The 22161-nt window shown below is 37.6% G+C and overlaps 1 protein-coding gene across 1 annotated transcript in view; it reads left to right on the top strand.

Moving 5' to 3' along the window:
* Window positions 1–22161, top strand: part of NCKAP5 (NCK associated protein 5) — a 467588-nt gene that overhangs the window by 330991 nt on the left and 114436 nt on the right. Inside the window, exon 9 of the mRNA XM_019472169.1 lies at window positions 20639–20707. Within this exon, the coding sequence (XP_019327714.1) occupies window positions 20639–20707 (69 nt within the window). The remainder of the gene's footprint in view (window positions 1–20638; window positions 20708–22161) is intronic.

Consider the following 22161-nt stretch of genomic DNA (forward strand, 5'->3'; position numbering starts at 1 on the left):
ACACACGATATCAATGAACTCCAATAAAGATAAAAAAGAAATATGAGAAGGGCACGTATTTCCTTTGAGTGGATTGAGAAGATAACTTTATTTTGAGAGGGGTACTGGTGTTTTTTGTTTTGCTCTTACATTATTTTTCCTTCCCTTCCTGCCCCCCCTCATTTTCCATGTACTACAATGTAAAATGATAAGAAAATTAATAATTATATTGTTTTCCATGGAAAGAAGCATACAGTATGCAGGGGCAAAGAGCCTGAGTTTCTGAAAATAACTGTGAGGAAAAACTTTTAATTTATTGAAAGTCAGCTGCTTCATTTTTGTTTCTAGGCAATTTGAAACACTTTACTTAGATGCATAGAAAAATCATGAAACTTTTAAATATTTTGTAGCAATGTTCTAAATATTTTGTAGCAACCAGTCTTGTTCCAGCCAATGCATTGAACCTGATTCAGCCAGAAGCCTCTTCTTAGCTCAGTGCTTTGGCCATCCACATAACTAGATTCATTATGCTGATCAGTCACCAAAGGCCAACCTACTTAATCCTAATTATTGGATTATTTTACTTTTAAATCTTTTCAGTGGGAGACTTTTATAATTAGTTTTCTGAACTGTGCCTAAGAACTCTCTTTTTGTAGCCAGGGATCAGACAACGAGGCAGGGAAAGTCTTGTTTCCAAACTTACCCAGTGGCTGATAATGAATCAGCATTGACTTGCATCACTGGTTTCAAAAACAGCCCAGTTTATTTCAGCTCTTTGCTGGTAATAGTATTGGCAAACTGTTTTAGCTTCCCAATAACTGAGTAAATTTTAAACTAAAACCAAACAAGTACTATCAAGCCTAATGTATTCTATAATCTGTTGGTGCTTGAACTCTTCTACTGTAGGTCTTCAGTGGCTCAGTTGTTCCTAGTCTTTGAGAAGCAAATCTCATGGCTGCTACCTGTTTCTCCTTGCCTTTGTGCTCTGGGGTGCTTTCCTCTTTGCCATCTGTCCTCACCCGATCCTGCTGCAGTCTTTAAACGCACCCCCTTCCCAGATGTTTGTACCCTCCCTCCTGCCAGCTCATGCCCTCCTGCTGTTCACATCTTCCACTGTGGCTTTTCCATCCATCCTACATGCTGCCCACGAGTGCATGAAGCTGCATTCTCTGTAGCTGGCACAGACACTGAATAGCTTTCAGTGGTCGATGCATCTTATCAGTTGGGATGTTAACAGAAATAATATCTTCATATAGAAGATGAAGACTAATAGAAACCTCTTCTGGGCAGAGAGTTAAATTCGGTTAGTATGTAATGAGTATTTAAGAGAAGAGAATGTACTTCTTGCAGACATGTAAAATACTGAGGATCTAAAAGGACTTTCTTTTTTTCTCTCTCCTTCTACACTTTTTTTTCTAAGCCAGTCAAAATTCATGGCAATTTCTTTTTTGGCATGCAAAAATTGAGATGATCTGGTAGGTATATGAATTTACACAGGGATGTTGAAAATAGCTCTGCCCACTAGATGTAGGAAGAGCTGTTCAGATTTGCTCTCTTTTTCATTGCTGTAACCATTTGCTGCTATCATTAGAGAGGGACTGCTGATCCACTGTTCCACCGAACAGTTCCATCTCCTGAAGTGGCAGAGTGCCTTAATATAAATAAGTCTGTACATTAAGTCATTGCCCCCATGACTGGTGGAAGAGGCATGGAGGAGGCCATGCATATCTGCATTTTTCTGACTATTCAGTTCAATGAAAGCTTAAAATACTTAGTTTCTAAAATCAACCATGGTGCCCCCTGGGAATTTTAGTCTGAGTAACAGATGGTATTGTTTTCTTTTCTAACTAAGTCTAGGGAAAAAAAGAATATTGAATTGCATCTCCTATGAAGCACCACAGCAGTGGTTCAAAAGTTAAATGTTTTGGGTCACAACATGCAGAGCTTCTGCATGAGTTTTTGGCACATGTTGAAAAGGTAAAAACTTTCAGATCGACTCTCTGCTTTCTACTATGAGATACCCACGAGTCGAAATTTGCTAATTCAGCGAAGTGCTCAACAGAATATGCTCCAACTAATGTTCCTATTCTGTTAAGTTTTAAAACTGCGTTTAATTGTTTTAAGTGTGACATCATGTCATACCCCATCACCTACTTGTATAAAGGGAGTTTTGCTGCGTATCAGAATTTTTCTCCTTTAGCCTGCTCATGCAGTCAGTTTAGGTTTTAATAAAAGTTACTAGCTTTCTAGCATCAAATATTTCAGTGCTCTTATCACACACATCAGTCTATTCAAGTGAGGTACAAGGCACACTGGAAAGACAGAGTGAGTAACTTATGCTGTTCCTGATTTGTACCTTCTCAAGGTAGAATGACATAAAATATCCTATTCCAGGGCAGTGAATCCAATATCTTCCAGGTGGAAGAAACACTTCTTATGTGCAATTTTTAACTCACATTAATACTTTAGACAGGATACTGTTTAAAAGATCCTTTAGTTTACCTATAATGTTGATTTTTTGCCTGAATTATGGTGCATGCAGTTGTGAAAATTATAGGTAAACGATAGGATCCTCAAGATAGTATCTTGAGCTCTGGAATTTTTACAAAAAAATAAGGAGAACATAGGTAAGCATTGAATGTTCATTTTAGCACAACCAAATGTAGTTGCAGATTATAAATTCAGTTTTTTCTATGATATTCCAAATTCCAGCACAATGGCTCTTTTCTTACAGTTATGTACCACAGAGAAGGCTCTGTGGTACTTACTTGGCTGACATAACAAACGCTCTTTTAATAGTTCAAAGTACTGAATATGGCTACAATAATAATGATTTGGTGCCAGAAGGTCTGAGAAATAGGTGTAGTCAGTGAAGAAAAGGTAAGTCACGGAAGTCAAAGAAAATCGTCCAGGTTTTATTAAACCTGTCAGATTTTCTCTATTGAAATAAATGTTAACTGTGTTCTGCAAAGAGTCCTTGCTAGGTTGCAGTAAAGGAATCTGATATTTCAGTCTGACTTTTATAATTTAAATAATGATAGTTTTTCAGTGCCCTTCTCTCCATGTATAGTGCCTTCCTGCACGTAATCAGTAGATAATGTAACTTACCTTTTTTAGCAATCAGGCATGTGGTACAATTGAAAATTCACTCTCTCTGCTGAATGAAATGAGATTTTCCAACACTATGTTTTAGATCTAGGTGACTGTGTTTATCCCAACACATCCATAATTTCAGAGAGTGAGACTCAGTATTTTTTTTAAATAGTTTCTATCAGGTATGCACTCAGGGCCTGGTTCTACACAAGCACTTTCTGTGAGCCTTCTGATTGCTCACAGTGGCACTTCTTTCAGAGGAAAGATTCTATGTGACAGAGATTTTAGAATCACGCCTTATATTTTTAATTTACATACTAATGCATGCAATTTGGCTGACAGTAATGACAGTTGCATAGTTCATAAACTAAGTAAATAGCTGCAGTTCATGTCAAACTAACATTATTAAGAAAATCCCGGTATTCTGTGGACATTCTCCACTGGCTGCATAGGAAATCCCAATTAATTTACCTCAGCTGTTAGAGCTGAATCCCTTACGACTCTTACAAAGCAAAATAATTTCTCTCTTTTCATTTCTCTTTACTGACCTTGGAAAATGGTGAAACAGTAATGAGGTCTGCATGGTGATGCACTTTTTCTTAATTTGATGGTGATTTCCTTTTTGTTCATCTTGTAGAAATACAGAATTGGAGATTATAGCTGGGATTCTTGGCAGATATAGTTACACTCATATTACTAGAATTACTGGAGCTGTGCTGACTTCTAGCATATAAGGGTCTTGGCTCCTGTGTTGGCCATATATTTAACTACACATGTGAAATCTATATGATTAACATACTCATGACAACATTCACTGGCTGTATTATGCAGTCACTTTAATAGTCCACAGCAGAAAATACTCAAACGATTATTTTTAAGTCTGCTTAATCTGTCATGGTGACAAGCACAGATTTTAAGATTAGTTATAAATTTATAAAGAGAATAGATAAATCAAATGTGGAATAGTCTGACTTCGGTCCATTATGCGTGAGACTGATTTTCGCTGATGGTTCCATAGATACCTGATTACTCACTAACTATTTAATTTTAGTGTATCGTCAAAACAGCTATACATGGGTACAATATAACCTTATGCACGTGGACATGTATACCTATATGCATACATGCATGTTTTACTGTACATTTGTCTGGTTAAGATCTGCAGTACTATTAAATGCCAAGTAGAAGGAGAGGTTTGTTTTTTCATAAGGACAATCTTTTTTTTTTCCTGTTTTTTTTTTTAATTATATGTTTTCACGTATTGCCCATCCCTGCCAGTTGTAAGTTGCCTTTCCCCATATGGGGTCAGGGAGATCCTCCATTCTGTTTCATCTCAGGTTGAGCACCTTTCCTCTGCTTCCCAGAGGAAACAGCTAAAACAGGGCCTCTGCCCAGGATAGCCTCTGTTCTGCCATTTAGCAGTGTGTCCCTGTTTTTTTTTTAATTATATGTTTTCACGTATTGCCCATCCCTGCCAGTTGTAAGTTGCCTTTCCCCATATGGGGTCAGGGAGATCCTCCATTCTGTTTCATCTCAGGTTGAGCACCTTTCCTCTGCTTCCCAGAGGAAACAGCTAAAACAGGGCCTCTGCCCAGGATAGCCTCTGTTCTGCCATTTAGCAGTGTGCAGCTGTCACCTTCCCATTGAGACCAAGAACTGCCATCTGATCTTTTGGACTTAGGTGTCCATGTTTCCTATGCAGGTGGAGAAATTACTAGATTGCCTGGCAGGGCTCTCCAGTTGCATCTGGGATATACAGGTGCATAATGCCATCTAGAGGGCAAAGTTTCTTACCTTCCCACAGGAATACCTGTGATATCGGCTAGCCTTCCATCACGTGTGGTGACAGCGCTCATTCATCTTTGCAATTCATGCATTTTTCTATTCCTCTTCTGGTTAGTATGTACTCATACAAGGCCAAGACTTGGAAATTATTGAGGAGAAGAGAAACACGCGGTTAGTAATTACAGCTCTTTCCCTTAAATAAGCCTGCAGGTTTCCTTGTTGTCTTCAATCAAATGGTCTGTTCTTCCAGAATAGTCTTTCTGATTTTAAATGCTCTTGGTCTTAATGTTTAAGTTCTTTAGGAAAAATTTCTTTTAAAAAGAGGAAGCAAGTAAGACCTCGGTTTGTCATTCAGCTTTTTGATAAACTGTAAGAAAAAGAGTACTTACAAATTGGTTATTTTGCTAGACAAAGTCCTCTGTAAAGTTACTGCAACAACAGTTTCAGGTCAGCTGAAGCGATGGGTCTGAGGGTTGCGCATTATGTCAGGCTGTTGTGCATTACAGAAGAAGCTAAAATCTTCCTTTCTTGTATTGCATCTCTTCCACTGAAATACTTGGTTAGCATTTCTCTTAATAGTTTATGGTAGGCTGGAAATGAGCGGAGACGGGCTTTTCAGTGAAGAGGTCATATGGCTGAAACAGCTAAAGTTTCTCCTTACCTGCCTCTTAATAGCTCCTTCTTTTTCTTCTTTTAAACCTTACGGAGTTTGCTTCTTTAGACCTTAGACATGTGCCGGAGAAAAGCCTGTTGCCTCCTTCTTGATAATTTCCTTCAGTCCTATATTGCTTTGATGTCATTATACTTTCACCTCTATTACCAATACTGACAGTTGTAATATTCTTTTTGTTAAATAAACAATGAATGTTCTTTCTGTAACCTTAAATCTGATCTGTATCATCACGAAAACAGTTTTGTTACACATTATAGTGTCTCCCCAGTGCCATGCAGAGATAGCTGATCACTACATACATACATTAATTTGATTAAATTAAGGTAGGATGAGTGAAACAGAGAAGGAGGCCATGTAACAAGCTTTATAAACAATACAGTCTTTTTATATAGTGCCCTGCCATGCATGGCAGTTCAGGTATTAGAAGCAGTGTAGCTGCGTGGCAGAGTTTTCATTTGAACTAATTAACTCTTCTTGAAAACCAGGGTATTAGCTCCAGTAAAACAATACATTAGCAACCTGAGCCAGCTTTAGCGGATCTTCACAGAGCTGCTTGGTGTAGTGTTGACGTACCTTCGCTACTAAGGAAACAGCTTGTGTCTTCCTCTTGGTTCCTCATGGTGTGGCAGGATATATTTTTTTTCATTTCAGTGGTGGTCTTCTTCGTACTCTTTTTATCAAATGTTTTGTCCTTCACAGTGACCCCAGGGTAACCATTCAAAATTTTACCCAATTAGATGGGTAAAAACAGGTATTCTTAGTTCATTGTAAAAAAGAACTTGCTAGTATTAGGCAAAAACTGTATTTTTCACAGAGAAATCGAATAGAAATAAGAAGTGAGAACTTCTCATGATCTTAAGTAACTGATTTGCCCTGCTAGTGACCTCTGCCAGGCAGGAATATTTCCCAATTGCAGGCCGATCTGACAGAGCAGTAATGTGATCGATCCTAGGTAAATATTACATTGCATAGTATTTCATACATTGATTTATTTTTGTTCTTTTCTCCATATTTTCCCTTTAGGCCAATCGATTAATCACTGATACTGCTCTTGAACAGCAGCTTGGAATAAGATAACAGCAACATTTCCTCATGTTTGATACTAGTGTTAGTGTATTTGGCTATCTGGTGTCAAATTTGGCCATGTGAAGGTGGGTGTAGTTCCAGTGGCTGCACTTGAGTTGTTCTTACTTGTGTGTGTGATGCAAATTTGGCTCATTACATAGATCAGAGCCAGGCTGTTGGGCTGCTGCTGCTGCGCTTTTCATGCCTGAGCTTCTTACTGGAGCACCGCTGAATCCCATCAACTTTGACTTAATGTGTGTTCCATATGAGACTGTTATTGTCATCCAAAGCTTGTTTTTTTAAGAGCTTTTACAGTTTGCTACTTTCTCCCAAAGTGTGTCGTCTAAGGCTTTTCTTGGACCTCCTAGGAATGTAGTTTACCAACAAATATAAGTACAAACAACAAAATCTGAGATAAATTTTATATGCTGAAGAGCAAGGTTAAGTAAATAATTGGAAAGTACTTAGTATTGCACTGTAACACTTATATGGTATTTACTTTCCATGTAGCTGGCTTTAATGTATATGTTTCTGTACAGTTTCATATTTTCTATTTCCATGAAATATGTTCTATTTTCAGTACACAGCTGTAAAATTATCCAAGTAAAAAAATGCCTCTGGCACATCTCTGTTGCATGTAGGAAAAAGCTTTCCCAACAGGCCTTTTACTTTGGTGTTATGGGATACATTCTTATTCTGGCAGATGACTTCCTTAGGTCTACCACTATTAATTTAGGATCTGATGATAGCCTGTTGTAATTATATGTCTATCTTAGCAAGCAGTGCAGCGTAACAGGAGCAGATTCATAGAGCCAAGCTGTTGGTGCTAAGGACCTGACGTACACATTATATACGTTTTGGGGAGTTTGCTTTGGCCTTGCTCTAGTTAAGCCCAGCAGCGATTTGAGTCCCTCTTCCAATTTCATGTAAAAGAAACCCAGTCCATCAGCTCCAAGGCCATACTGCGGTGCGAATTGTAGCCTGGTCAGTGGGGTGATCAGAAAAACCTCCTGAGAAGGACACTCACTGCTCATCCAAGCCAAAAAGCCAATGTAGATGCACCTGATGTCAGCCAGCACAATAGGAGACATTTCACATGACTAGTTAGGATAACAGCCGGGTACTGCCACATCAGACAGTTTCTAAGGGATCCTCATCCCTCTACATCCCTCTTCTCTGAAGCCTGCAGGGCAGAAAAACCAGACACAACTCCAAACTGTTGAAGCTTTTAAAAGAGGCAGAATTTGGGGTCTGGGTTATTGTTCTTTTGAGCAAAATACAATTACTCTGCAAATTTGCTATTCCACTCTAAAAGATTAAAAATAAAATGAATCAGAACTTTTAATTTAACAAATGTCAGTGCAGAAATCAACCTACTGTGTATTGCTGTCTGGAGTGAGGGGCATTGTTTGCTACTTACCGTGCCTGTAAAAACAAAAAAGAAAAATGTTCAAAGCTTTCAGGAGAAGCAAGGTGATGTTTGCAAATACAGTTTTATTTCAGTTAGCAAGAAATGAACAGTAATCTTGTGATTCAGTTATTATAAGTTAGCTATTGGCTACAAAGCAATTGCTGCACGTTATATGGCATTTGATCCTATTCGTAATACAGTGCACCAGTACCTGCTCTGCTTCGCTTTGCTTCACAACTCCTTAGCTGGAAGGGAGAGAAATAACTGTAGCCATCAAAAGAAGTTCATTTTGAAGTACCTGGGGCAGCTGACTTATGGGTGACTTATGATGAAGAAAGTGAAATTGCAGGAAACATTGCCTTCAGAAATAGCTCAATACTCCCGTGTAGTTAAAAACAGAGAAACTTGTTATAAATTTATGTTATGAATTGTGAAACAGTTGACATTAATAGCTTATTGTGGTGGAAACCTTTTAACTCCAAGTCTTTAAAGGAATAGAGTAAAATGATTCATCATAGGAGAAGGAAAATAATGTATTTTATATTTTATTATGTTTAAAAATATTTTGTGACAATATCAGTTATAACATCGTGTAATACTTTAAATCTATTGCATAGTATAGCAAAGAAAAGTCATTCTTTTTCTCAGAATTCAAATAAAAATAAGCTCAAGGGATATTTTTAAAAAGGAAAACCAGTTGTATATTTTTTTTCCATTTCATAAAAAGTCATACATGTTTCTTTGGAGAAGAAAAAATCAGATTTTCCGACTTGAAGAATCATTGGATAACGGGGAACTGATATGAGTTTCCCATCACACAGCTAGTGAATGTGACATTTAAGCATATGGGATCAGTGTTTTCCAGGCTGTCGGTTTAAATCACTTTATTTCATAATTATTTTTGTTTGAACTAAATGAAGAAACTTAGGATAAATAATTAGGAAAAAAATATTTCTTGATAAAAACTCAGCATCCGCTTTCTCTGAAAACAGGGCAAACCATCTGTTGTTTCACCTTCCAGTGAGAGCCAAAATAACTGGCTATGGGAGACAATTAATGGTGGTGTTGATTATACATTAAAAGAAACATGGGGGAAAAAGCAGGAATGCATTAAAGTTTTGAATCTTCTCTTTCTGTCATCAACCCCAAGCACACTCAATTGCTCAGTTTCCTGGGGGAGGGGAGTGGGTGTGTGGGGAGGAGGTTGGTGTTGGTGTTCCTTGAAGATAGTGCCAAATTTAGGTCCAAATTTGAACTGTTTACTATCATTTAATAACAGCCCTTCAGTTCAGGTGCACGGAGCGGCCTAGAAGTACCAGTTATGGCATTAGGGCCATTTTTTGCATTGACCTACAAAATTATATTTCATGTTCATTCCAATGATATTAGAAAAAATATATAACAGCCACTTCAAACCAGCCACTAAAGGAGAAGAGCTGCTTTTGATAGATAGAAATTCTAGAAATTAAAAAAAAATTTCTTGTATATACATATGTGTAATCTTTGGCTTCCTGGTACTTAATTTCAAGCTTTTCTTCTTAATTCCAGTGACTATCGTTTTTAATTTATCTTAGTTTTTAAAGAAAAATAAGTCACAACTTTTTTTAATTAATTAGATTCTAAAATTACGTTCTATTCCTGAATTGAATATTTTAGTGTGACCTGCCAAAATTTGAAAAGGTAAATTAAATTTACTAAAAAGAATAGCTAAATTCTTGAATTTCAACTTTTGAAGAAAATGAGCTTAAGGCCTTTGTGGCTTATTCCTATACTTAGATATTGAGGTGTGTCCTTCAAAGACAAACTGTTTGTCTCTTGGGCTTCTTTTTCCATACCTGCTTCCCAGCACCATGAATCGGTAGTAGTATTGCCTGTATTGAATATGAACATCGCAGCTAGACAAGTAGGAAAAAATAAGAAATAGCTTCTGTTGGAATAAAGTTACCCAAAGATTAATTTTCATACATAGATCTGAAAGGCCCTATTCTTTTCCAACTCTACACTAGATTAACCTTGATGTTGAGTATGCTACTCAGGAAGGTGTGGATAACAAAATCACAGAAAGTAGAAAACTGTCACTGTGTCCATAACCTCATGGTCAAAATTGCAAAGGTTTGAAGGATAACTCATTTAAAGTAAATTCTAAAGTTGCCTTTCTTATTGCTTGAAAAACTGTCCTGAAAGTATATGGGTTTTCCTCAAGATCTGAATTAAAAAAACAAAAAAAACCTTCTGTTTTGTGATTAGGCAAACAAATTTTTTAAAAAGTGGTTGCCATGTGTATCATTTCAGAGGACCCAAAGCCCTGGAAATATTTGTACTGGTTTCAATGTCACTTTCAAATTTGATCAAAATCTTCTGCAAAATGTTTCCTTTCAAATGAAAGCAAATATTTTCTTTGAAAATGGCTGCACTGAAAGTTTTTTATCAAGCTTCTGCATTGGGTGTATAGATAGTCAATGGTTTTCAACTAGTCTTTACTTATAGAAGTAGAATTTTCCCTGAAGAGTTTGGTATTTTTGCAAGAAAAGTTGAAACAAATGCGACTGACCAAATGTGATATGATTAACTCTTATATTAGTGTTCAATGCAAAGATATTTATATATTTGTAAAGTACAGTTTGATATTAAACACAAAATGCCCTTTAAGATTAATCAGGTCCACACTGCTTGCCTTTATCTGCCTGTGTTAATTGTAAGATCTTAGTTTTACTTACAATTTCAGGACCTCATACTTTTTTCATGGAGCAGGGATTTTATTTTTAGTTCTTTGATAGAGGAAATAACTGCCTGTTAATATTACATGGGGAAGCGCAGTAAGTCTGTCAGAATGAAATGCTCTCAGTTCTTAGAAGAACAGTTCCGTAAGGGAACAAATCACTTAAAACGAGGGGAAAAAAAAGAACGAGATAGAACAGCTGCCTTTGGTTCACAGTTTGCAAGGGGAAGGATCACCAAATGTAAATATTGGAAAATCAGAAAGTAAACAAATTTCACGACACATACACACTGTTCCTTGCATAAAAATTCAGTCTTATGTCTTACGTTTGTGTGATGGCATCGTGGCCCGTGACATTGTGCCCGGGCGCACACTTCTAGGGAGACTCCCTGCGCTGTTAGCACAGTGGCAGTTTTGGGACAGGTGAATGAGTTTCAGCGTTCCTCCTTCCTGACTGCCCAAATCAGTGTTGCTGTATGGCAGGATTGGCATCACATAGCTTCATGGGTCTGCCTGACTGTGAGTGAGAGGGCTTTCTCTTGTCTGTCATTTCACCCCTCGTTAAGAGCAGCTGCTTCTCTTTAGGCAGCCTCGGAATATTGTTTGTGGAAGGTGAGTGCCTTGGTCCCTGTGCAGAGCAATGCATCGCACTGAGGCACGCAGCTCAGCACTTTGTTCAGAGTATGAGTGGTAAAAAATAAAGAGTCGTGCTGCACTTCTGGTTTTCCATGCTTGTACTTCTGTGCTTTATCAAGTGTATATGCATTATATAGACCGTCATGTGCAGTATGTGTGTCTTTAGTTTCAGGAAATACACACAGCTGTGTGCTGCCTGTCTCTGTTTATTTAGATCTCTTTTACTCCTCGTCCTCAAAAAAATGTTTTATATGTCATCATTTGGAAGAATTTTGGGGAAAAAAAAGGCATCCTTCATAATTTTAACCTATTTGTTCAAAGGCCTGTATTGACAGTGCTTTACCTGTGGATATATTGTAAATCTATTATATTCTCTGTAAATAATGGTAGAATTTGCTCTTTTCTACAATTTGCATGCAGGTAAACATGCAAAGCTATTATTGATATATCTGTTAGTAGCCAAGATATTTATTTGCTGGAAGATAAGCCTGGACTTATAATGCAGTCTGTTTTGCTAGATCTATTCCTAACCTTCTCTTTAAAATGTCAACTCCAGACATTTCTGTGGTGTCAGAAGGGAGAATATTGAAGGTTTTAAAGGCTTGCCATTCTTAACTACTTTAGAGTTAACCAAAATAAAAAAGACTAGTATTACCATTGTTGAACCAGTTAAAAATTTCCAGCCCCAACTTCTGAAAAATAAAATAAAAAAGTAAAAGTATTTCACAGAGGAATTCCCAGGAATATGAGGTTTACTTCTAGTCATTTTTCGAGACAGTCTCATCAGCAGTGTGTGAATCTCATTTGGTTTTGGTTTGTTTGATTCAACTCCTGAAGTTCATATGTTTATCCAGTATAAGTACATTTGAAGGATTAAATTCTAGTTATCCCCTCCTTTGAAAAAGGAGGCTTCGTCATTTAGGTCGAACACCCGTTGTTTCTTCTCGTGGGAACTGGGAAAGACAGACAGGAAAAGAGCTCTGTGGTTATGAGCCCTGGGTGGGACCCTGGGTGGGAGTCTGTCCTTGCGATCTGCTGCAGATCTGCAGATAAACTAGCGAGTTCTGATTTCTGATCTCTGGCAGCATGAAATCCATACGATTTTTAAAGCTGTTACATAATTTCCAGTGTAACTTCATGATTAAATACATGAATCAGCTCATCAACAATTTGTAAAACATCATGTGCAGCTGCACGGACCTTGGGCTGCTTTTTGTTAGGAACATTTAAGCCCCAGTTTTTATGTAATCTTAAGTGGTTAGCGCTCTGATGTTGAATAAATATCTTCTGATTTCTAGCATACATTAGAAGAAGAAGGTTATACTGCTCTCTATGAGGCTTCAAAACCATTTTATTGGTAGCACAGCTATAGCATAGCATGGCCTGTGAGATAGACTGCTTATGAGAACTGTTGGTGGCTTGTTCTAATGTCACTATATTTTTGTGTCAGTAAAGAATTAAAAAAAGTATTATTGACATTTTGAATTGCAAGAATGATCCCTACCACTACTGCCCAGTAAGGTTTAATATGGCCTCTTTGCAGACAGAATTATAATGAACACTTGCATGGTTGGTATTTTATTATTTAACATCGCATATGTGTTGCTTTCATGCCATGTTTTATCTGAATGTGAATTGAATATTGATTAACTATTTCAGATAAAATGTGTCAAATGTTTTAAGAGTGGTTAAGGAGAATAGGCTATTTTATCATGCTGAAAAAAAATCTGAAAATGATGCAACTGAGAAGGCTAAGTGCCCATGTGTTTTGAAGCAAGGGTGAGAAGCCTGGCTGTCATATCAGTAATTTGTCCTTTTGGGGTTTTTTCCCCTATCTCCATGAGGCGGAAGAAATAGTTAAGACTAAGACATTTGAAAAAGCATGCAGTAATATTTTGTTAAGTATTAGTCCGCTAAATTCACTGCTTACTTCATCAGTACCTAGCATTCTCCAGTTTCAGTTGCTGTCCTGGGGATGGGGGGCCAGGGAGCAGAGCTGTAGCACATGGGCTGCAGTTCAGCAGGGAGACGCTCCATGGTTGCTCCAGTGTTGCTCTATTGTGGAAAGCGTAAAGCAGGAGGTGGAAACATCCAAATGTTGGCAGGCAGGCTGCGAGGTGCAGTTCCCATTTTGTTCCTAGCAAAGAGCTCTCTATAGCAATATAAAGGGCACTGGAAAATGGCCAGTGGAAATGCTTTCATAGTGCTAGAGTTAAATTAAGGCTTTTGTTGCTATAATTATGTTGATTTAAAAACACAAATGTAATTTTCAGTACTTCTAACCGGCATAACTATGCTGTTAAACTTTTCTCTGTCAATTTGTTGGGTTAGCCTTTCAAAGGACAAATTTTCTGTGTAACATGGGCAGAATAATTCCTGTGACCAAAGATATGGAGATGGCTCAAGTGGTAAACTCTCCCTAGAATGGCAGCTTACCAAAAAAATACCATAAGGACCTAAGGAAAGATTATGACAGCATTACTTCTTACTTTACCAACAACAGGCTTTGACCTAGGTTTTGACCTCTCATGTGCTCTGTATGATGCTCTGACCACAAAAATACATAAAATCAGAGGCTGAAAGCAGGAAAAAATTGCTGAGCACATTTGAAGTATTGGACAGCTATTAATACACTGCACAGGGCATGACAAATGAGTGTCTGTGTAAATCAATAAAGCTTTCTATAAATGGACAAATGGTTTAGTATGAATAACAAAGAAGTGCACATGGTAACCAGTGTTGTAGCATTCTGTCAGGGATTTTAAAGTTCACTGTCATAACTTTGTTCCTCTTGACCTTTATCGATGATACCTTCAAAGCATGTTGAGCTGCTAACTTGACGTACAACCTTTAGACCTTCATCTCCTGCCCATGGCAGGGGGGGTGGACGAGGTGATCTTTAAAGGTCCCTTCCAACCCAAACCATTCTATGATTCTATGATCTCCTTTTCCCTTAGTGCAAAATACATACTACTCTCCCCTTCCCTTCCAACAAACCATTCTATGATTCTATGATCTCCTTTTCCCTTAGTGCAAAATACATACTACTCTCCCCTTTCTTCTCTCTTCCTCCCCCCATCCTTTTGTTTTGTCTCAACTCTACCATGGTTGAGTAAGGAAAACTGTCTTGTATGTGCTTCTCTTTTATTCATGCCTTCTAGTAGAAAATTCAGTGTTTTAATTCATTTCATTGTGGTTATAAAAGTGTAGAGGATTGTCCTTTTCCCTTAGTGCAAAATACATACTACTCTCCCCTTTCTTCTCTCTTCCTCCCCCCATCCTTTTGTTTTGTCTCAACTCTACCATGGTTGAGTAAGGAAAACTGTCTTGTATGTGCTTCTCTTTTATTCATGCCTTCTAGTAGAAAATTCAGTGTTTTAATTCATTTCATTGTGGTTATAAAAGTGTAGAGGATTGTCTGTTGAAGACTTCCTAATAGATACATGAAATAATTCTTCACTTGAAGACCACAGTGCACCAAATATATCCTAATTCATAAATTGTTGGAACAGGCTAGATAGATAACAAAATGTTGTTGTTCCTGTTCTCTTGACTTAATAAATCAAGGCACAGAAAGGTAAAGTTTAAACTTTTTGAAAAACACTTTGGGGACTTAAGTCCAAATCTTATTTTCAAACATAATTGAAGCACTTCAATTCGGTCATTCAAGAAGCACACAGAAATGGCTTTTGCAGGATGTTAAGTGAAAGTTGTCCTTTCAAGTGCCACTTAGAGAGGCAAATCTGGAGGAGACATGGATGTCTCATGACATTCTCAGACACTTCTAGCAAACACAGGTAAATGTTGAACAAAGTATAGTTACTAGACAATCCTTAACCTGTTGTAATAATCCTCTCTAAAATCATTAAAAACAAAGAGGAGAGAATGAAGAAATCATCCTAAATGTCTGTATCAATGTAAGAGTATATTTATTAAGTGTGTATTTATTTCAGCTATTTGTAGTCTGGTGCTGTTATTCAGCTGAAAGGTGCCGTGATCTGTGAGTGTAGGTGAGGACTGAAGCCCAAAAAAAGGCTCAGATTTGGCACAGTGAGACTGGTGGGAGATCTCATGCTTTGACCATGGAAACCCAGAAAAAAAGACTGTGAGCTGGAAAGGAGCAGAGCACTTTTTGGCTCAGTGCCTACTGATAATGAATACTTTTTGGGAGACAACAGTTCCCTCTGTTTTGGGGCAGGAGCATGGAGGGCTTGTATTTGTTTTTTTCCTATGATGCAAAAAGCTGTAGTGTCTTTTGTTGTTCATTAACAAAAAAAGTAAATATGACCACATTAAGGATATATTTGAGATGCATTTTACACTTCAGGTGAAGATGCATTTTCGCAAGAATTTAAAGTTTAGGTGGTTGTACTGCCTGAATGGATGCTTCTTGTGTTTTGGTGTTAAGGGTATCCTAAAGCTAATTAACATAGAATCATAGAATCATAGAATCATTGAGGTTGGAAAAGACCTCTAAGATCATTGAGTCCAACTGTCGACCCAACACCACCATGTCCACTAAACCATGTCCCTAAGTGCCTCATCTACTCGTCTTTTAAATACCTCCAGGGATGGGGACTCCACCACTTCCCTGGGCAGCCTGTTCCAATGTTTCACCACTCTTTCAGTAAAGACATTTTTCCTCATGTCCAATCTAAACCTCCCCTGGCGCAACTTGAGGCCATTTCCTCTTGTCCTATCGCTTGTTACTTGGGAGAAGAGACCAACACCCACCTCGCTACAACCTCCTTTCAGGTAGTTGTAGAGACATGACCATTTTAGAAATTTTTTTAAGAAATGTAATTAATTGGCCTGCCTTTACTGATCCAGTATATAACATGGTTTTAGAAACATGAAAAATGCTAAGGCTGCCGTCTGTCTCCTTGTTTCTTTTATAGCATCATGAACAACAATTCATTGTGAACCAAGGAACTTCCTCTTGCCCCAAAGGAAAATTAATTAATTTTAAGGAAACATTGTGTAATGTGAAAACAAATATAGTTCATTTCGTTGCACCTGACTTGCATCTACACTCATGGGAAATAAATGGCAGATTCTTGTTGACTTTAGCAGGAACAGGACTGGGCTTCAGCGCATCAGGTGTGTAGTCTGTCTGTTACTAGTCTTGAATGAAACAGTGCAAACAGCTGGCCCGTAGGAGAAAACACAGTGTTCTTCAACATCTATGAGGGAGAGAGAAAGCTCTTAGCTGACCTGAAGATAATCTTCGTCATTACTAGGGCCATGTTTTCCATCCTGAGAAAGGGATTAAAATTGGAGTTGACAAAGGCTCTCAGAATAGCTGTATCTTAGCAATGGTATCAATACAAGGCAACCTCTGTTTTATACAAAGTAGTCTGAAGTTTTCACTTTCAGATTGATTTTCCATAAACTCAGTCTCACAGTTCAGAACAAAGTTGTCTCTAATTAAGGCAGTTGCAGGCTGTTTAGCATTATCCAAGTCATGATTGAAACCTTTAAGTTTTCCAATGTTTGGAGAGACTCTTGTGCAAAATACTTTCTTTCAAATCAGAACTAGGAAGTACCTCTGTTTTGACATTTGTAGAATCCTTGAATCTATAATGATCCAAAAGGAACATGTAATGTTTCCTTTAATGGTAAATTATGCCACGGTTATTTTTGGCTGACTGAATGATGCTGTGCTTTGAGAGCTGACCCCCCAAGAAAAGACATGCTTGCCTGTAGGCGTTGGTGGCAGGCATTGAATGTCGCTTGTCTGCAGCAGTTTGCTGGGCTGCATCACTTTTAGTGTTTGCGAGGCTTAGGGACAGAGATGGTTTATTTCTATGTGTAACATAAAATATACATAAATTCCTACAGGACAGCTATACCTAAGACTAGAAATCACTACAGAAATCAGTTGATATCTAAGAGAGTACTGTTCTCTGTAATCTAGGCTTTTTCCTGCCTAGTCCCCTGCTAGGTTATGTATGGGAGAAGTGACTACATTAGGGGTCAGTACTTCTCTGCCACTGCCTCTGGGTGCCTGCAAGTGTGCAATAGCTTTCATGCTGTGAGAAGCGTGGGCTTCTTATTGCAGCTTAGCCTAGTGTAAGTATGGCCTGAAAATAAAAGCGAAAATAAAATGTAATAGTGGTTTCCTCCAAGGAGACCTACTTTGCTTAACTGGCAAAAGACGCCTGGAATATGCAATACTGGAGGTAGGCAGATCCCTCTGAGCAAAAATTAAGCAGGTTTACAGTAACATCAAAACCCAGTGGTTTCTGTTAAATAACTGAAGGTTTGGATTAGGAGGCAGGGTTTTGAGACCACAAGTGCTATTACAAATTTTCCAAATGAATACTTTGGGGGGAATGAGGATTATTATCAAGCATTCAGTTGCAATATCAAGTGATTTAGTATATCAAGTACTGGTTTTCCCATGTTGTGGGAACTGGCACAGGATCTTAAGAAAAGTCATTCAAGTGTTCCCTTCTAGTCCAGTCCTCATTACAAAAATGCCAAATAAATAGGCATGATTTGCTTGGCAATCAAGAAGCACAAAAGTCAAACTAACAGTGACTGCATTACATCCTTTCACTACACTTTCGAAGCCAGTGGTGTGAAAAAGGGCTTTATTATACAGGTGTTTCCACTGTGGCTTGATAAGAGGGGAAATGTAGCATTTATTTATAAAGCTGTCAAGTTCAGATTTCCTAATTTTGGTAGCCTATTTGTAAAGGAATAGCTCACTGAAATCGGAGATTCAGCTAACAGATCCAAGAAGACTTAGCTTCCATTTTCACAGCATTCAAAAAAAAGGAGTAAGAGAAATATGGGGAGCTCTCTGGGTATTTTGTATACTACAACTGTGTGTTGTAGTTCTTTTCGACATCCCTATGTGGGAGCAGTCTGCCCTAACTATTTCAGGATAAAATCATACAATATATTTTTATGTTAGTGAAAATGAAAATTAAAAAAATCAAACCCATAGGTATACCAACATGAATGAATTAAAGGCTGTGCAGACTAATCCTTTAATGATTGCTTCAAAACAGTAAGAAGAGAAGGCTCTGGGGAGACCTTATTGCGGCCTTTCAGTACTTAAAGGGGGCTTATAAGAAAGATGGGGACAGACTTTTTAGTAGGGCCTGTTGTGATAGGACAAGGGGTAATAGTTTTAAACTAAAAGAGAGTAGATTCAGACTAAGAAAGAAATTTTTTACGGGGATGGTGAAACACTGGCACAGGTTGCCCAGAGAGGTAGTAGATGCGCCATCCCTGGCAACGTTCAAGGCCAGGTTAGACCAGGCTCTGAGCAACCTGATCTAGTTGAAGATGTCCCTGCCCACGGCAGGGGGGTTGGACTAGATGACCTTTAGAGGTCCCTTCCAACCCAAACTATTCTATGATTCTATGATAAGAATTTATTTTGGATGGCATTTTAGGGTGATAGTCATAGAGAAAACATCTGAAAATCTTTAACTCATAGAAACAGATCTTTATGTACCGATCATCTTTTTATTTTTATCAATCAATTAATCTGCAAGAATGTCTCTATAAAAGCAAACTGATACCTGTATATGATAGCCTCTTCAGTATGGAGGACTATTTACCCTCCAGCTTCTGATTTCTTACTGCTGCTTTTGCTTTTGCAGCTTCTGCTTCTACTTTGTTACTTACTTCTGCATCTGTACTTTTTGCTGCCTCATCTCACAGTGCTCTCTGCAGGATCACCCATAGACTTTTTATAGCCATATGTTGAATCCATTGGTAGGTGACATTGTGATAATATGATGCAGAGCATTTTACCACCTTTGCTGGCTTTGATTGTACCCTCAAGATAAAGCACGGATTCCATACACTTGTTTATTTAGACTTGTAAATAAGTAAACTCAATGTGCCCTTGTTTCTTACCTCCCTTTTATTCTTTATTCTCTTTCAATATACTGGATAATTATCTATGTTTACTTTTTCTTCCTAATATTATTTTTAGGATTTAGCTGAATTTGAAATTGTTGTTAATGAATCAATGTATTGGACTTTGGGATTTTCATTTTGTTGAATGATTGACTTTTCTTAACAAGGAAGAGAGAACTGTGCATCATTCCACAGAATCTTTCCATACAGTACATTACATTAAATTTTTCTCTATAATTACAGATGTTAACTATATTTATGACTGTTGCTTTGTATAACCACAGTTCTTTTGAAACAGCATTCATTTTACTTTTATAGGCTGACAGAAGGTTAAAGTGAAGCAAATAATGTAAATTGTATAATAGTTGTAATTACGTGAATGCATTGATTTTGGTGTTATGGTTACGTGATGTGAAGTTATGCATGGGAGGCAGAGAGGTTTCTAGAGCCAGTTTTAACTCATCTAATTTTATATATTGTTTTAGTTTCTCAGTCTTTAAGAGAAAACTAGTTGAAACTTGCTCTGATGCCACTGTATACAGCACACTTTAGAGATTTGCCTTTTCCAATACTGAAAGAATTCCTAAAGTCAAGTCATAATATATGATAAAATACGTTGATTTACTGTAATTTACATACCAGATTGTGCCATTTTGAAGTTTGCTCTATGCAAAAATATGAGTGTAATGGAAATTAAAGATAGATGAAAGGCACTACTATACAGGAAGCTATCATATTTAAACTGACATATGTGGGAGAGAAATTTTCTGACTTAAGATTGCACTTAGATGTAGTAAAATACCTCTTTTACTCTTGAAATGATAGGAATTGTTTTTTAAGTAAAGACTAATAAATTTATCTGGTTCAGTTAAGGGGTGTAATTCACCAATTAGCTATAGTATGACCGGTGCATCTGGAGTTACCCACTGCAGAAACCAGGCTTATGAAGAGCTGCTGCAGTTAAAAGTTAACATAAGATTGCCTTTTGTTTCCTTTTGATAGTAGCTGCCTCTGCTTCCAAGTGGCTTTCTCAGATAGCAAGTTCACTCTAAACAGAAAAGGGAGAGGAAGAAAAGATATACCAGTATCTTCTATAATATTTCATTGCCAACTCTATTGCACCTGACAAGATGAGATTGTGGGCATACTTGGAATATCTGCTCTGATATTGTTCTAAATTGTAATGCATGGTGTGAATAATCTCATAAATGAATGTTGCTTCTGATTTTACTCAAAATAGCAACTTGTAGCACAATAAATTGTATGGTGCTTTTCATTCTGGATCTTAAAGAAGTACACAAAGTAAGCACCCTGAGAATTTTTATGAATTGTCATGTAGTAGAAGATACCCTTTGGTTAATTTACGTATTTATTTATTTATTCTGTTTTACTGTAGGCAGAGAATTCAGCGCTGGCTCTGGAAAATGAAAATCAGAGAGAACAGTATGAAAGATGTCTTGATGAGGTAAGGTGGATAGATAAAAAGATTGTTCTTACCTGGTACTATAATTAAATGAATAGAAATGAATCTCTTCCTCTCTTACAAGGTTGACGTTGTTCTGCAATTTTCTAGTATAACCTCATTCTAATTAATTCCAAGAACATGTGTCTGGCAGTCATAGATATTGCTCTCCATGACCTCTGCTGTAAATCCTGTTTTGACCACATCTCTTCACCAAAAAGTTGATATCCCTGTGACCAATATTTGGCACTGGTTTGGTTTCATGAGGAGGAGAAAATGGTAATTTGCCTATTAGGTTTTGTGTACTCCTTTTCTGTAGAGTGGAACACAGGTGGCAGTGGCTTCTTCCGTCAAAAATCCCCCAGCTTTCCTATGTAATATATTCTGTAACCGGGGAATTTCGTCTCTAAGCTCTCCCTTAGGGTTACACACACAGCTTTTTATGCTGGGTTTTTTCTAGCTGTTGGCTCACTTCTGCTGCGTGGCTCAGCTTCTGATCAGACTTTTCAGTTACAACTACAATATAATTCACCCATCAGTTACTCTCTGAGCACTCTAGCAATGCTTACCATTCCAGAAATGTCAGCTTTCTCCATATATATACTGATGCTTACTTGTTCCTCCTATTTACCCTGAAATAAGGCTCTTCAGCGTACACAAGAGCTTAAAATAGTTTTAAGACTTTTGGTAGCTCAAAGAGTTGCTTAGTAGAAATCATTTACCTGTTCCATAAGAAGAATGCATAGTAGCATAAGTAGTTAGCTAACATGCAAACAAAACAAAACAAAAACTACACCAGCATCTCAGGTGTACCTTTGAGAAAAGAGTGCGTGAGTGTGCAAACCACACATAACAGATGACAATTCATGTCTTCATACCAGCTTTTTGAATTTTTAATCAGCATTTGCTGAAGTATTACTGGCATGAGCAATACAGCTCTGCTACAAGAAGCCTCCAGTTTAGTGCAAATTTTCATCAGCAAATCTGCACTTTTGCCACTATAGCATATTTTTATCAGGGAGCTAGAGTAAAAGACTTGCAGATACACTTTCCCACTAGGTTATGCTCTGTCTGTTCTGTGGCACTGGGATACCGGCAGAGCCTTGGTCTGCATTGGCCTGAGTCACTCCATTCAATGCACACTTGAATGATATTTCGATATCTTGGTGATAACGATGAAATTACCATATAATTATTAACTTCAGTTTAAATTACAGGGCTTAACTTAAAATTGTTTTCTGATTGTCTAGGACAAAATCTGCCTACATAATTAATTTTGGGAATCAGTAAAGCACCATAATTGTTCATTCCAGCAAAACACTCCATACAGATTATATAGACAGAAGATAAGTTTTTATTGTGTTTGCAGTAACATGATAGATTTCTGATCCAGGGTTGTGTTTTTTACACGCTGTTGCAGTTTAAAGAGCGAATAATTAGATCAAACTATGCTCTGA

Source organism: Aptenodytes forsteri, unplaced genomic scaffold (assembly GCF_000699145.1).
Source record: "Aptenodytes forsteri isolate BGI_AS27 unplaced genomic scaffold, ASM69914v1 Scaffold11, whole genome shotgun sequence".
Lineage (NCBI taxonomy): Eukaryota > Metazoa > Chordata > Aves > Sphenisciformes > Spheniscidae > Aptenodytes > Aptenodytes forsteri.